This window comes from Polypterus senegalus, chromosome 18 (genome assembly GCF_016835505.1).
Source record: "Polypterus senegalus isolate Bchr_013 chromosome 18, ASM1683550v1, whole genome shotgun sequence".
In the NCBI taxonomy this organism is placed as follows: domain Eukaryota; kingdom Metazoa; phylum Chordata; class Cladistia; order Polypteriformes; family Polypteridae; genus Polypterus; species Polypterus senegalus.
In genome coordinates, this window is record NC_053171.1 from 2261246 (window position 1) to 2279364 (window position 18119).

At 37.3% G+C, this 18119-nt stretch overlaps 1 protein-coding gene across 4 annotated transcripts in view; it reads right to left on the minus strand.

Annotated features, from left to right (window-relative positions):
* The window catches only part of LOC120518778 (carcinoembryonic antigen-related cell adhesion molecule 5-like), a 31975-nt gene extending 14180 nt beyond the window's left edge, over positions 1 to 17795 (minus strand). For all 4 annotated transcript variants that reach the window (XR_005631298.1, XM_039741738.1, XM_039741737.1 and 1 more), the window contains exons 1-5: positions 17745 to 17795; positions 7751 to 7774; positions 5519 to 5773; positions 4562 to 4837; positions 465 to 737 (exon numbers count right to left, since the gene is read on the minus strand). Coding sequence is in view for 3 of the 4 variants with exons in the window: in XM_039741738.1 (XP_039597672.1) it covers positions 465 to 737; positions 4562 to 4837; positions 5519 to 5773; positions 7751 to 7774; positions 17745 to 17772 (856 nt within the window). In the remaining variant the exon portion in view is untranslated. The remainder of the gene's footprint in view (positions 1 to 464; positions 738 to 4561; positions 4838 to 5518; positions 5774 to 7750; positions 7775 to 17744) is intronic.
* Positions 17796 to 18119: the final 324 nt, after the last annotated feature.

Genomic DNA, 18119 nt, shown 5'->3' on the forward strand with positions numbered 1-18119 from the left:
AAGTATAACACTAGGAATAGTTTAAAGGAGAGACTATAAAGAGAAGCGATTCTGCTGTATAAATGGAAATGGAACTGAGTTTTCAAAAATGGAGGAAGAACACGTGAGCAACAGTTTGCTGACTGGCAAACCTAGCGCTATCACTCTGGTGGTGACCTGTCGTACCCACAATAACACCAAGGATTCTAAAGTCCACAAACAAAGGATGAATGGAAAAAAAAAATAAAACAGAAACCCAGGTATCCACCTCTACCTGGTGGGTGGGATTGCTTACTTGCTCACCACATTAAATTCACAATAAGTACTTCTACCTGTGTCTCTCCATCCTGCCCTATGTTCCTCCCACAAAAGAGCTATAGAAAGATCGAGAAACCGACTGATGTGAAAGTGGTATGATACATAGAAATTCTCCTAGAATAAATTCACCATATGATTCACCAACCAAACATCTTTTCTTGCTGTACCTTGAACTTCAATCTCTATGTCATCGCTGTAAGCTTTTCCTCCTCCTGGTGACTCCACAGCACACGTGTAATTCCCAGTGTGACTTTTTTCAATCTCTTTAATACTGAACACTGAAGAGCTGCTACTCTTCTTCACAGTCATATTGTTTCTCAAAAAGCTATAAGTGAGGTTTGAGCTGGAGCGTCCATTCCCCCTCCATGTGCAAACGAGCTGCAGAGAGTCACTCTCCTTCATGGGACTTTTTGGAGATGCAGTTAAAGTCACAGCCAGTGCTAAGAAGAGAGTAGAAGAGTAGGAGACAGTTAATGTGGAAAGCTCTTGACAGACAAGCTGATTCTTCAAAGATCAACCTGACCCACAGAGGAGTAACAACAACATGATATCTGTTGTAGAATGCAGTTAATTAATGTAAAGAAATAGTGTCCAATATATGCTCAGGCCTTCATCAACCCTCTCAGAGAAGATTTTACCACGGGCAGCCAGCCTCAAACCACAGCAGATTGGCTTCTTCCTGCATAGGCCCAAAACAAGAAGCTGGCTTTAAAAGTTCAGAATGTGTTTTAAATGTCCCAAAATATATACAAATTCCTTTTTAGAGAGAGGAACCACAAAACCTTGGTACTGATGAGACAAGTTCAAAACAAAATATCTTTGTAAAGAAGTTATTTTTGAACAAGGAAAAGAAGCACAAAAGAGAACAAACAAGGAAAAAGGATTTCCCTAAAAAGGCAACCTAAGAAATAGACTCCTGCTGCAGGCAGCAAGAGTTTCACAACCTTTTTTGGAAGTTTTTGCTTTATATTATATGTCAGTGATAACACCTGGTTACGCTATGGATAAGGTGAGGGTTGGGTGAGGTTTATTTGACTCAAGTCGAGTAAACTAAGTGACAGAATCCTGCAATCCAATTGGCTGTCCAGCGGAGCAACTGAATCACGAAGCTGCAGAAGTCTGGGCCCATCTCAACCCAAGGCTAACAAATCCAAAATCATGATCCAAAGGCAGAATCCAAGAACAAAATTAAGCAACATATGTATTTAAAATAAAAACAGAAAGAAAAGTAATACAAGTATTTTTGCAACGAAAATGATGTGCTTGCCAGTGGCCTCGTTCAACGAATGTTTTCCTGGTAATCTGCTGTGTGGTTTGGCCAAGATGAATATTTTTGTCCCAGTGCCCCATGATGTTTTGTGAGGCCAGGGTGACATCATAGAGATTTAGCAACAATGCACAGAATTTTTACGCACATGTACTGTAAGGGTATGCCTCCTTACCTTCAAGTTGCTGCCCAATCTGCCCCTGCATCACAGGCACTCTGGGTGTGCAGATATGCAAATAGTATTTGCTGGAACTTTAAAGCCCAAACACAGAAGCGCCAGTAAAGAATAGTGCAAACCGATCTTTGTGTGCCAGCAGTCTGAGCCGCAGCCACAGCCAGGTAACATCTGGTTCTTATGAGATAGAGAATGGGCTAAAATGTCCTTTGCAGGCCTCTTCTGTTAAGCATTAAAGGCGCTGGTGGCAATGCTTTAGGGTTGCCACTTAACAGAGGGTGTCCCTACTGTCTTGAGAATATCATCATGGCATACTGCAAAAACTAGAAAAAGACAGAATGAAGCTTGCTTTGCTACTGAATCTACTAAGATTGACCATCAAAATGAACTTCCCAAATTCTGTATGCAGAAGTGTGCAAGCCATTGCTGGAGGCTCCCACTGCTACTTATTGTAGGGTCTTGTGGTGAGTATCAGATAGGCAGGCTGGGAGGTATCATAGGTGGCATTTCCTGTTCACACCTAAGCAAAGATCCAAGAGACTAATATAGTACCTTTTGAGGGCAGACTAGCAGAATAGGAGGAATTGCTTCAGATGGGTATGATTAGCAAGCTTTGTTAGGCTGAATGGCCTGTTCTGGTCAACATCTCTCTATTATAAAAAAATCCTTCGACGAGACAAGACTTTTTGGAAAAGATTTTTTCAAATCCAGTGAGACGAGACTTTTGCCTTGAGATTTTTTCAAGTCACGCCCTCCTCTCAACCATATACAACCATGCACATGGTACTCTCACCTCATTTGTGTGAATGCTTTTGACAGACACAGTTCCTGCTCTCTTAGTTTTTAAGAATTTTAACTTTTTCCTCACTTTAAGTTCCCAATTAAAGAAAACGTATTATGTCCAAATCTTATTGAAAAATTTCATCACGAAGGGTTATCAACAGAAAAAATGAGTACACAGGCAATGCTAGCACCGAGAAATGATGAAGTTAAATGAATTAACACTATAAATGTTGATCAGTTACACAGCAAATTGTTTAAATGCGTATCAATAGACTGTGCTGAAACAGTTGGTGGTGATCGTGTGGAAGATGAAAACATCAACTTACAATATCCCAAAGAATGTCTACAACCATCAACACCATCCCATCTCCCAGCACACAAATTATTATAGAAAGTAGGATGTATCTAAGAAAGGTAATGTAGTATATCTTCTGCGGATAACATTTGACAACAAAGGAAATAAAACACAAAGAGTAGAAGACAAAGTAGAACATTATAAAGTGGTTAAAAAATGTTGCCGCAATACACATGCAGAGCAGGTTAAAAATTACGAAAGCAGTAAAAATTGAAAGTCTCAACAAACTGATAGTAAAGATCGCATAAGCGCTAACAGTGAAAAGAGATCAAATATATGGACATAGGTGATATGACAGAATTCGGCTTTAAAGTTTAAGTCGGAGACTACTAGATTGTCTAATTTGTGTTTCCATCAGGGAAAAGTAGTGTTTCTACACAATGATGAAGCATATCTGTGAGAATTAATAGATTTGTTGTTTGGTGAAAGTGAAATCCACAAATACTACAGTGAAAATAACTGAATCTACAATAATCTGTTCGCATGCGCATCATTCAATGCTCAAAACATAGATTTACTCGATTCTGGGCCATACGCTATGAGAATCTGTGGTCCCGCAACAATTAAAGCTACTACAAGTTTAATTTAAAAAAAAACACACAATTTGGTCAGGTTTATATTTATGATCACGGAGAAACGATGCAAAATAGAATCGAAAGAGTTAAACGATCAGATCGATTAGAAATTTTACAGCCTATAATGGATACAAATCCATAAGTCCAAAAGTATCGCACTTTACACAAAATTTATCTGCAAAACCCTCACTTGCATTTATTGGGTACTTTGCAAAATACATTATTACCTCCTGATGATGTAGATCGTTTTGTCAGTGCTGAAATTCCAAACAGAGAAATCTATCCTGAATTGGTACAAAGTCATTAAATACATGTGTCACAGACCTCATTTAAAAGATTCAGTATGTTGGGACTCAAAAGAAAAAAAGCGTTTAAAGAAATTTCCTAAAGCTTTCGTTAATTTAACAGATATGACTAAGGCTGGCTTTCCTGATCGTCACGAACAACACATTTATCATGGAAAGAAAGTTGTTAAAATTGGGATGATCGATAATTCAATGATTGTACCATATAACCCATACTATATTTGCTCAAACGATTCTATGGTCATATTACTGTCGAGCATTGTGCATCGGTTATGAGTATTAAGTACATCTACAAGTACATTCATAAAGGGCACGATAGATTATGCGTGAATGTGTGCAAAGGCCAGCCTCAGGACGAACTTCAAGCATATTTAGATACTCTGAATTCATTTGCCAGGTCAGAATATGATTCAGTTTAAAGAAGGTGAAGAGAAGCACAAGCTTTACAGGTAGCGAAAAATAAAATAATAATTGGCTTATTTTGAACTTAATAAAAATGACGTAAATGCAAAAGCATATATATTTTCTTTCAATTTATTACTTTTAACGATTTTTTAATATGGTTAGTTACTCGCTGTAATGTAAAATAGTTAGTTCTGTTATGTATACGTAACAATTCCCATGAAAATAACAATCTGTTTAAATTGTACATCCGCTTACCCATACGCGACTGGCAGAGCCTTGAAGTGGCTGGGCCGGGGGTTGGCGAGTGAAGAGAGCAGAGGGCAGAGCCCGCTAGTTTTTCTAATATTCCAGATCCCCTAATAAAACAGAGAGGCTGGAAGTTTGATTTCAGTTACTCACCTGACACACGGATGGGAACTGGCTTACTGAAATTTGAGTAAAGATCTCCTTTCCTAGCTCGACAGGTGTAATTCCCTCCCTGTGAAAGAGTCACAGAGTTGAAGGTAAAGGTCCGCTCCATTTGAGACATATATGGCGTCACCCCCCAACTCATGTGAAGCTCATATGTCCAACCAACAGGATCTCCGTCCACGTGACATGTCATGCTGATTTGATCTCCCTCAAATATCCATCCACCTGTATGTCGTGTAATCACTTCAAGTCTGGCTGTCCTCTCTGAAAATGAAAAGATGGCAAAGTGAATCCATGGGGTTGAACTGATCCAGTTCTCTTTGATTTACGTTTATAAGAAGTGGTAAAAAAAATGTGTCCATTGATCCCCAGAAGAGTAATGACTGACATTCATCTGGTGTGGTAAAAAACACAATTGATCGGAATTCTATGGGAACTGTGTTTCAGAAGGGTAGCCCTGTCATGGTTCCTGGGTACTGCCAGGGGGCACTGCTGGAGGAAGATCTCCCTTCTTTATAGAGCCTACGCATGACCCAGAGGTGTTTCCACCAGGCAAAGTCAATGGCACCAGAAGTACTCCTGGGTCCGATATAAAAGGAAACTACCCTGCCTTATTTAGTTAAGGGAGGCAGGAGTCAACACTTATCTGGAGGAGCACAAGGAAAGAGAAATGAGTGAGCGCTATATCTAGTTGTGTTATCATGACTATGCCTACTCATGACGGTACTGTGTTTAATAAAATGAACTTGATTTGAACCCGGAACTGTCTTTGGTCCGTTTGTGTATGGGGCTTGGAGATCAGTGGCACCCCCTTGTGGTCACATTCATTAAAAGAGGTTGTTGAGCTGAACATCCATTATCTATAGAGATTAATTTCTTCGGAGGAACAAGTCAGCTGCTTTAGTGTGATGCTCAGCTTTAACCCCATTTCAGACACAAACTCACCCTGAACAGTCAATGTCACAGTTGTGCCAGAGTGTGAGATATGAGGAAGAGCACTTTTGTCTGTTTCGCACTTGTATGTCCCACTGTCAGAGGGAGTTGCAGACTGAATGGTGTACGTTGATCCAGTGCTATTTAAATTCTCGACTTTTGGACTCAATTTGTGCCACTTAAATTTTCCACCAGATATCGCACTGAGGCAGTCAAGTGTCACATTATCCCCAATGTATGCACTTTCCTGGTTCTGACTTGATTCCTCTGCAAAGAAGAAGAGATAAAATTTACAAATCAAGACTGTGTTGTACTATAGTATTATCTTCATTTTTATTTAATACATTTAAAGAAAAATGATAAGACCTGCTTGTAGCTTATAAGCATCTGCCATGATTCCTCACTATTGTGACCGCCGGACACGTAAAACAAAAGATTAATAAAATATTCAAAATATAAGAAATGTTCTTGAGTCACCAAGATTTTTGCAGCAACAAATGCAGAAAACAGAATCAAGCAGAGATGCCCTGACATTCCCCATAAACTTCAAGGACCAATCTTCAAAGATTTGCTGGGGTATCTCTTCATTGAACAGACATGAACACCTAAATACAGTCATATGAAAAAGTTTGGGAGCCCCTCTCAGCCTGCATAATAATTGACTCTCCTTTCAACAAAAAAGATGACAGTGGTATGTTGTTCATTTCCTAGGAACATCTGAGCACTGCAGTGTTTTCTGAACAAAGATTTTTAGTGACGCAGTATTAAGTCGTATGAAATTAAATCAAATGTGAAAAATTGGCTGTGCACAAATGTGGGTCCCCTTGTAATTTTGCTGATTTGAATGCCTGAAACTATTCAATACTAATTACTTGCAATACCAGATTGGTTGGATGAGCTCGTTAAGCCTTGAACTTCATAGACAGGAGCGTTCAATCATGAGTGGTCAAAGGTATTTAAGGTGGTCAATCGCAAGTTGTGCTTCCCTTTGACTCGCCTCTGAAGAGTGACAGACAGCATGGGATCCTCAAAGCAACTCTCAAAAGATCTGAAAACAAAGATTGTCGAGTCTCCTGGTTTAGGTGAAGGCTACACAAAGCGATCTCAGAGGTTTAAACTGTCAGTTTCAACTGTAAGGAGTGGAATCAGGAAATGGAAGGCCACAGGCACAGTTGCTGTTAAACCCAGCAGGTCTGGCAGGCCAAGAAAAATACAGGAGTGGTACATAAGCAGGATTGTGAGAATGGTTACAGACAACCACAGATCACCTCCAAAGACCTGCAAGATGGTGTATCTGTACATCGTTCTACAATTCAGCGCAATTTGCACAAAGAACATCTGTATGGCAGGGTGATGAGAAAGAAGCCCTTTCTGCACTCTGCACGCCAGAAACAGAGTCACTTGTTGTATCAAATGCTCATTTAAACAAGCCAGATTCATTTTGGAACAAAGTGCTTTGGACTGATGAGACAAAAATGGAATTATTTGGTCAGAACAAAAAGTGCTTTGCATGGCGTAAGAAGAACACCGCATTCCAAGAAAAACACCTGCTACCTGCTGTCAAATCTGGTGGAGGTCCCATCATGCTGTGGGGCTGCCTGGCTAGTTCAGGGACTGAGGCCCTTGTTAAAGTCAAGTGTCAGATGAATTCAACCCAATATCAACAAATTCTTCAGGATAATGTTCAAGCATCAGTCACAAAGTTGAAGTTATACAGGGGTTGGATATTCCAACAAGACAATGGCCCAAAACATAGTTGGAAATCTACAAAGGCATTCATGTTCTGGAATGGCTGTCACAGTCCCCTGACGTGAATATCATCCAAAATCTATGGGATGATTTGAAGCAGGCTGTCCATGCTCGGCAGCCATCGGATTTAACTGAAATGGAGAGATTTTGTATGGAAGAATGGTGAAAAATACCTCCATCCAGAATCCAGACACTCATCAAAGGCTATAGGAGGTTATGATCTAATCTTGGACAGCCCATTAACCTGAGGGACTGACCTTTATTTTAATGTGGCACTAATATCACATGTTATGCCACTAAAAATATTTTAAAGGTATTCATACTTATCCAATAGTCTGAAAGGAGAACTCCAGCTGAGCTACTGGAGATCATCTAAAAGATGCATTAAACTTGGAATGATGAGATGTGAAATAAAAGGAAAGTACAAGATGAGCTGATGGAAATGATGAGCCATTACAGTCAATGGCACTACAAACCTGAAATCTCATTTCTTACCTGAGAAAATCACCACAGTGAACCCTGGAAAAGAGAAAAACAAACAAGCATGAAAAGGGAAAGGCAAAACCTGCTAGAGGATTCAGTTCAGGTTAGTTGTAGCAGCTACTCTCGTGCACAGCAACTATGTACTGAAGGGGACACAAAAGAATAAAAAAGAAAAAAATAATAAAAATAAGAATGAGAACATGCTGTGGCATCTACATGTTGATTATGGAGTTTTTTAACTTCTGCCGATGTGAACTTTACAAGCCACAGTCCTAATATATTTAGGCTTTTAACCACTAAAACCAAAATAAAAGTAATGAATTTAATTAATACCATAATAATCTCAAAACTACTTATTATAATGCTGACATATTGCATGTCATGTTTAAGCCATAGTTCTCCCCATAGCTTAAGTTTAAATTTGCTATTTATTGATTGATTATACTTTACTTGTCCCCAAAAGGAAATTAAAATTTTACAGATGCCCCAAAATAAATAAATATATTTAAAACAGACAGATCTCCCCCAAACACACATAATAACTTCTGCCACGGTTAACCGAGAGCTGCTTCTATCAATAAGATTCTTGTAGGTGGCAGTAAGATGAGGTCAGACATGCCCAGTTGTCCTATGACTTTAAAGTTAAAGTCATTCATATTTGGACAGAGCAGGTCAGCTTGTAGTGTCCACAAATGGAGCAGGTCTAATAGACGCTCGATTCCTTGTTTTAGTCACCAGCATTCAGAATGATTCATCATTAAGACGTTGGTAAAAGAGTGGATCATTTCTGTTGCTGAGTCAACCAGTGACTTCTTTCCTAGGCAGTTACATGGACATATTCAGTCTACTTTTCAAAATCTAGATCAAAATTTTATGTCCCTTTTGTTCATTTTTGGGTTCTTTGATTATTATTGTTTAGGTTAATATTGTTATTTATTTTTGTTTATTTGTTTAATTATAAATTTCATGTCAGTTTTAATGCATTATTTACTTTCAATGTGCTTAGATTTGTTCTGAGATGTTCCTTGTATTCTGTGGGTGGTTCCCCAAGAGGCGGGGCCACCTGTCCATCACCATTCAGGAGTTGCTCCCAGCCTTATAAAGACCAATGAGAAATACAGGCCCCAAGATTGGACAGAACACAAGGAATTGGTGGCAGATATGGTGGTACTTTCAAAAAAGAAAATGTAGTATTTAAAATGTTGTGAACTCCAAAAGAGTTTCTAGCAATAGAAATCTGGACTAGAAGAGGAGATATAAGCATTGTGAAATTTTAGAACATTTTTTTAACATTAGAACAATCTAGATGAGAACAGGCATTCAGCACAACAAAGCTTGCCTGTCTTAGCCATTTCATTATAAAATAACATCAAGTCGAGTTTTAAAAGTCCTTACAGTCATCCTGTCCACCAGATTACTTGGTCATTTATTCCAAGTGTCTGTGGTTCTCTGTGTAAAGACAAAGCTGCTTAATGTTTCTGCAAAATTTACACTTAACAAGTTTCCAACTGCATCCCTGTGTTCTTGTCAAACTAATTTTAAATTATGGACTATGGACTAACTCCCTTCATAATTTTAAACACTTCACTCAGGTCTCCTCTTAATCTTCTTTTTGCTTAAACTGTAAAGGCTCAGCTCTTTCCATCTTTCTTCATAACTCATCCCCTGTAGCCCTGGAATCAGCCCAGTCGCTCTTCTCTGGACCTTTTCTTGTGCTGCGATGTCCTTTTTTTAGCCCAGAGACCCAAACTGCACCCAGGACTCCAGATGAGGCCTCACCAGTGCATTATAAAGGTTGAGCAGAACCTCCTGTGACTTGTGTTCCACACATCAAGGTGCTATATAACCTGACTGTCTGTTAGCCTTCTTAATGGCTTCTGAACACTGATTCAGTGACACCATGCTGAGTTAATCTAATGAATATTTCTGACATTTATTCTATAATTGTGTGTGATTTTTGGGGATTTGTTTTCTCCAAGCCAAGAAAAGCATGCCAAGTCATATCGAGCATCAAGACAATGATGATCACATGTTTCAACAACAACATTTATTTCATACAAACAATGTAGCTCAAAGTGCTTTACAAGAGAAAATAAAAATGAAATTAATATAAAACATAAACAAGATTAGACAATAATATTATACAGTATGTAACAAAGAAAAAGGTAAGGTCAGATGGCCAGGAGGACCAAAAAAAAAAACCCAGCCCCATTCTACCTACCTACCTGTTTCAATATTAACTGACTTGTAGTGTTTGTTCTCCATGGACAGACTGTTAGTTGGAAATATTACGCAGAATTTCTGGGGCGTCTGCAGGAAAGCATCAGATAGAAACTTCTGGAGTAGTAATGCACTCCAAACTGCATTTTGCACCACGTCAGCTCTACTGCACACACCACATTGTCAGTCAAAGAGTTTATAACCACAAATAATGCGGTTGTTGCTTTGTTCTCTCCAACGTCACCAGATCTCACTGCCTGGGACAGTTTATTAATTCCCAAAATTAAAACTGAGTCTGAAGGGAAAACAGTTTGCTACCGTGAACGAAACTCTGGAATAGAAAAAGGCAGAAGCCTCCGGACACGGTAACAAAAGAGGAGTACAGGAGATGTTAACAGCAATGGAAGAAGCACTGGGACAAGTGGATGGCATCTCAAGGAGTGACTAAAATGAAATTGCTGTAAGTTGTGTAATAAAGTTTTGTTGAACAATTCCAAGAATTTCTGGGTCCTCCCCTTGCATATTTGTTGAGTTTAGGGATTCATTTTGTGCGTCTGTATTACTGTTGTTATTCTAAGGACAAATGCATTTAAAGAATTTCATTGCACTGAGTTTACTTGAGCTACACATTTTACACAGCAGATTCTTTTATTGCCTGCGCTGGGCTGGCGCCCTGCCCGGGGTTTGCTTCCTGCCTTGCGCCCTGTGTTGGCTGGGATTGACCCTCGTGACCCTGTAGTTAGGGTATAGCGGGTTGGATAATGGAGGGATGGATGGATTCTTTTATTGCTACAAGTTACGAACTTCTTTTTTTTAACATGTTATTAGTTTTATTAAAATCAAAGAACATTCCATACAAGCAAGTCAACCTAGCCAAAGCTGAGTTCGAAGCAAATCAACAAACAAATCAGAACATTTTAAAAGTTTATGCAATAAAAATGAAATTTAGTTACACTACAGAATTCCTATTACAGTCTGTAAAGGTTAAAAATGTGAATCAAAATTAAAGTGCCAAATTACATACATTGAACAAATATAATATCAAATGTAAAACTTGTATTTTTTTTGTTTTCCTTCAAATCCTTCCAAATTGAATCCCCTTGCTGCCCCACAACCCTTTTTGCTGAGAAGTCCTGGGTTCTAACCCCAACTGACCAGCAGAAACAAGTCAGCACCATTTAAAAGAGTTACGTAATTAAACAGTGCCTAGCTCCACACTGCAATGTCTTCGTGTAAGCCAGCAGAAAAGACGAAAGCCAAAAAGAGTGAGAGTCAAGGCCAAACCAAGAGACAAAAATCGTGTAAAAAATAAATGAGTAAAAGCAAAAAAGTTGTTACCAAAGATCATTTAGTAAAAAGAATTTGAAAGAGCAATTTGAATCCACAAGTTGGATGACAAGGACTTTTTAACCCACTGCATCATGGATTTAACAACGGGAGCTCCAAAATTACGCTGAGCAAGAAAACCAATATGGTGATCTAATTGGTCCATAAAATTATTACCCTTCATAAAGAATCAACATACTTGGATGTCAGAATCGGACTTAATGATTTAAAGAAAACCAAAACGAGTGTAAGATTACCAAAACTGATACAAAAAACGCATGTTAAAGTTGGAAAAAGGAACCCAATCCTAACACCCACTGCTAAAAATTAAAATGAAACCAATCTCTCGCTTGCTTTAACCCCTCACAATAACAAATGTACAAAATGCTGTTCTGCCACCTGAAGGTGAAGACGGATTTCTTTTATTTTTTAATGAAATGATCAGGAGATGAAGCAGTTAAAACCCACCCCGACAAGTCTTTTCAAATTGAACCTGCAATCTTGGACATCCAGAAGCGTTTGATTCTGGCCTTTAATTTCTTTGATGTCACACAACGCACACACACTTCCAGGCCTACCTTGCCTGACAATTACATAGCAACCATCAACAAAAATTCCTCAATATAGAGTAGCCTAAGGAGAACCAAAATTCTCCTTAGCTGGCATCACAGGAGAAGTCAACATTATGAAAACTAATCTAAAGCAAACAACAAATGTTGAAAATCAAATCCTTAGGCTTTTGGTAAAAGCCCAAGGAAAACTTGGAGAAAAATTAAATAAAGTAGCTGATTGTAGCAAAACACTTTTGAAATTTACCATTTCAATATTCACTTATTAATTCATTAAACAGCACTGACGCTTTCCTTAAGGTACAATACAAAACACAAAAAGTTTTTGTAAAATGAAAGGTCAAAAACAAATAAAACATTTAACACGTATAACTGTATGCCTGCCAATATATGCAGTTCCTCAGGGTGGTTTAACACTGAAGCTTTCAATCGACACCAGGCTCCATTAGTAGACATCTACAAAACTGGGAGGCCTCACCCCCTTAGGCTCAACATTACCATCATTATTAAAATTACAAAATGAATAGCAGAAAAGTGTATACTTTATCAAAAATAACTGAATAACAGAAATTAATTTATGCGAAAAAATCTTCATAAAAGCAAAAAAATTTACAAAGAACAAGATAATCAACAATGTCAGATAAAACCAAAGAAAGGGAGAGAAACCATAGTGATCATAAAATTTAAATGGAGTGCAGTGTTCACTTTCATCCATCCATTAATTATCCAACCCGCTATATCCCAACTACAGGGTCACGGGGGTCTGCTGGAGCCAATCCCAGCCAACACAGGGCGCAAGGCAGGAAATAAACCCCGGGCAGGGTGCCAGTCCACCACAGGGCACACAAACACACACCCACACACCAAGCATACACTAGGGATCACCAATCCACCTAACCTGCATGTCTTTGGACTGTGGGAGGAAACCGGAGTGCCCGGAGGAAACTCATGCAGACACGGGGGGGAAAATGTGAACTCCACGCAGGGAGGACCTGGGAAATGAACCCAGGTCTCCTAACTGCGAGGTGGCAGCACTACCACCGTAGTGCCACCGTGCCGCCCGTGTTCACTTTCATATCGGGTAAAACGAGATTAAAAGCAGATCAGTGAGGAAGCAACAATATTTATTGAAGGATGTATCAGTAAATGAAGTAGATACTGTATCAGGTCCTAAATATTGCAAAGAATTAGAAATAAAAATAAATGAGGGGATGGAGGCTTGCTGACAAAAGCCATTTACAGACAGCAGCAGATTTAATCCAACTGATGTTGAGACCTAATGTAATTCCAAATGCAGTAGACCCTGGATTTCATGGACCCCAAGTTAACAAGATTTGATTTTAACAGACAAAAAATATTCTGTCTAGAATGAAAAATTTCCTACCATGAATATAACATGTGATGAGGTTTAGTCAATGAGCTAGCATTTTCTAGTTGAGTCATGCGTGCATTAAGTGTCTAAAAAAATTTGAAAGAAAAGACACATACTGTAACAAAGTGACCTTGTGACTTGTGTACCTCGACTCATGTCCCCTGGAAACCTTCGCCCAGTGACAGGTATGCACGACTCATTGTACATAAAATAACAAATTATTCATAATTATATGTTATAATAACATTTAAATAAATTATCTACATTGCAATTTCATTATTAATATGATTTTAATTTGATTTACCAGACCTTCAGTAATAAGAGGCACTTCTTCCACCAAATGAGTCCATTAAATAGAAGGTCTACTGTACTGTAATAATTTTAAAACATGGTGGATATCAGATGTAAAGAATAACATCATATAGAGATATTACATGATGGGAACTGAAGATTGTAATAGATATTAAATACTGGGACTTATAACTGCAAGCTGTTCAAGAGATATGTTACAAAACAGGAGGGAAAGAGGGCATCCCTGACTGATGTCTCTACTTAATGAAGAAGTGATGTGAGCTGTTAGAGTACAGGGGAAATAGAATAAAATGAAACAAATCAGCATTGGGAACATGTTTATAAATATCGAAAAAATGCCAGAGTATGTATAACAGGTCAAATTATTCTCATTTTCCTCTTCAAAGTAACATATTTGTAAAAGTGAAATGTGAAGTATAATGTACACTGATTAAGCATGAATTGAAAACCTCCATATAGCATGTCACATAAAATCACTTAGGTGGGTTTTACTCAGGGTTTTATTTGCATGGTATTTATTGCTTTTATTTTCCAATAATAAAGCGTGTGTGGAATGCAGAATCCTACAGCATGATATTTAACAATATTTCATAGTTTTATAAAATTGACTTGATTGTGCAAAGAACTAATAGCTTTATGATTTAGTTTTGATCTTCATGAACAGCAAACATTCACTCAATTCTATTTGCCAGACAAAAGTATCGAGCAAGTTTTAATATTGTTTGGGGTGTCAAATCCTTTATAAAGTGTGGGTGAAACATTAAAGGCGCCCAAAAGTGTCTCCGTTTGACAGGTGGCCCACACGCCGCCTCAGGTGTAAAGACCACTAGACGCCTGCCTACGCACTCGACTGAAGAGCGCCCTGTGGGCCTGGCTTCCCACTCTTTTCTCAGGGCCTTCATGAAAAATTGAATAAGAATTCATTTCTGTTACCTTAATCTGAGTACTTAAAGAAAGAAAGAAAGAAAGAAAGAAAGAAAGAAAGAAAGAACTTGTGACATTTAAATAAGCGGGTTTAGAAAATGGATGGCTACAGTTAGTTTTAACAGAACTCCTTTTACTATAGAAACTGTAGAAGTATTCTTTTTTAATTAAAAAAATACACACACATTGCAATGAACAATCCGTAACATTTTTGCATCTATGATTTATGCTCTGTATCTAATTTCACCATGTCCATTTTTTACATGAATTTTATTATCAAGTTCTTTGTCAGATTTGTTGTTGTTCTCTTTTGTAGTTATGCTAGTCTGCTGATATTTTATATTAAATACAGTATATATGTATTATATTAAAATGTACAGGTGCATATTACATATATTTTTATAGAGCAGAAATATTTATATATATATATATATATATATATATATATATATATATATATATATATATATATATCTGTGATTGAAGAGAAATTCTCAGTTACTAGCAGAAAACTGAACAGAAACTGTTTTTCATTAATTAATCAATTAATTCATTGAAAAAAAGGCACATTTTATTTGTGTTTCATATGTAATAGTTGGAGAGTTCCAGGCTGTGGTGGTCCCAGAACTGCACAACCAGCTACAAGGCAGCAGTTTACTGGACTTTGTCTTCCATCTGTAGGCTTATTTTAGTATTTGTGCAACGTACAGAAAAATACAAATTGAAGAATAATTGTTAACTCTATAGAACTGATATCATAAATCAAAAATGAATTATTTGTAAAATATGTTAGCTGCATAGAAGGAAATGAAAACATTTGAGGAATTATATATTTCTAACAACATTCAATTAAATTCATGTATTAAATCAGACTATCCATTATTAATATGTACTTTGATAAAAGGTGCATTGAGCTTTAAATATTTTATCATCATTTTCTAAAAAAAAAAAACATACAATACTGAATTTTTCACACGTACCTGATTCTTAGGGTTACTTAACATTTTAACTTAATATTGGAAAATGGATGGATGGATGTCCACAATCTGTATAACAATGTCAGTTAATTGCCGAGTATTTTATATTAAGAGTCGTACTTCAGAGGGTGTAGTGACACAGTCTGCACCAGCTGTGCCTTATGACAGACGGAGGGGTTTTTAGGTAATCGACACAACTTGGGACATTGGGCTTCATTTACGTTACTTGCTGAAGAACGTCTGAAGGTTGTCACCTATTACTTATTCCCTGATGAAGGCCCATTTGTCATATTCTGAAATGTCCTTTTTTTCAGTTTTGCTCACCTAAAAAATGTACATCTCTGGTTGTTTACTGCTTACCTGTTTACTATTTTTTGGTCACTCATTGCATTTTAACTAATTAAATCTGAAGAAAAACTGGACAAACTGAGGCGTTCTAAAACCTTTGACCAGTAGTGTGCAGATACACATAAATATATAAAGTATACCATGTATACAGCATAAACTGTATATGCTATTTTTTTGATGTGTTGTATGTACATAATACTCATTTGTATACCAATTGTGTTCTCGACCTTTCTCTGCTCCTGTATATACTCTCATGATAACTGCGTATCCATTCTCAAAAAATGAAACAGTTACATAATTTTTTGTGATAAATTGTATTTATAAATAATCTGTTATAAAAATACTGTGTTGTGTGTATACATATATATATATATAATGTATATGTATTTATATCTATCTATTATATAGTGCCTTTCACATCTATCTATCTATAATTTGTGTTGCACTCTGTCTATACATATATATATATATATATATATCATTTTGACACTGTGTTCTATTTTTTGTTGTATTAAATGCACAGAATACTAAACTTGACTTGATTGACTTATATATGCACAAAATTAAGAGGCCATTTGTAGTTATCACCACAACTGTGTTTGTAAATCATTTTTTAATTACAAAATAGGCAGAGTGTATTTTTTGGTTGCTGGGAATTCGCCATGCTCAATAAAAATGAGCAGAATTGGATCATAAACAGAAGCTTATTATACTGTAAAGAATTGCATGAAGAAGCAGATTACAGCATCAGACATTTCAATAAAACTCATACCAAACCCACAGGCTTTCATTAAATAATCTCCACCTATAAATTTGGTTTTATAAAATAATGTGATATGTTTTATTGAAATATTAGACAGTTTTAATATTAATTGATTATAAATATGAATCACACACACATATTCATTTAACAATGAAGATTTAAACATGTGCTAAATGAAATCTAAAACCTGAAGAGAGTTTATTTTGCTTTCAGCCCGGCTTTGGCCGCATGTCTTCAGTTTTAAACTCCAAAATCAAATGAAAATCATTTTTTAAAATGTTGTATCGCCATTCTTGAGCCACAGAGCACAGTGCTCGGGTGCCGACTTATCCAGAACGTCTCTAATCAGGACATTGTAGCCTAAATGATTTTTTTTGTAGTTATCGTTTGCCTCTTTATATATAAAACTGTATATTATGTAAGCAGATACATTTAATTTATAAGCTTATTATAGTATTTTGATGTATCCTCATTCAGGATTGGCTCCTGCTTCGTGTCCTGTGCTCCTATGATTGGTTGCCTCTTCCTTGTCACTTTAAATTAAATGAAGTGGCTTTAAAAGTGGATGGATTGATGGATGGATGATTTATTACTTCTTTGAAATATTATATTTTTTAATTGCATTTGAAGCTTCCTAGGCTCCAAGTCAGCCTGCAATCGCCAGCCCTGCAGAGCTCACAAGCTCTTCTTCAGATTGCTCTTCTCAGTAAATGTTAGTGCCGTATTGTGGATGGTGTGCTGCGGTGGTCTTCACACCCCAGCGTTCCCACTCGGCTCCCACCTCAAACTGCCTTTGTGATCCTCAGCAAGTCACCTGTTCGGCGAGTGTAATAAATGTAAGTAAAGAATTACATTTTATTGCTGATTTTGTAAATTGTCCTCACTTGAGTCATGGTGTCCTTTTTGCACAACATACATAATATTGTGTTCTTGTTCTTTGCATCTCTTACAGTTTAACAAGTGAAGTGTCACGACGTGCTCGATATCTCAGAGACCCCAAACACTAGCACAGTCACTTTACAATTTCCTGCATCAGTTTTGCAGACCTGTTTTTGGCGTCGACTCTCTATAATTTCACTTTTTATTTTATTTATTTTGCAACAGATTATAATTTTTTATACCATCACCAAAGTTTGCTAGTTCACCACTAAATGATTTCTTAGGATAAACGTTTCGAATGAGTCGCTGTACTTACATATAATCAGGTCAAGTGGCCTGGCCATCTTCAAATAACTGTCAAAAAGCAGAAATGAGCACTGATATTAAAATTTGACGCCTTACAGTTGTGATGCTCCGTTTTCAGGAAGTCATCGACCCGCAGGCTGCTATGTGTGAAAAAAAAAAACAAAAACTGCCACATTGAATTCTTCAGGAAATGCAGATGACTTCTGTACAACACGATGTATGACTTCATTTGGTGCTGTTGTTGCTCACTGCGCTAAAACTTTGTGGTTTGCTTCTCTGTTTAATTTTTAAAGGGGTCTGACTATGGGTGGTGTCCTTAGTGCAGAGCTCTGGGTGAAGGGGTTGGTCTCGGGCATTCAGTATAATGGAGTGCCAGGCATGTATG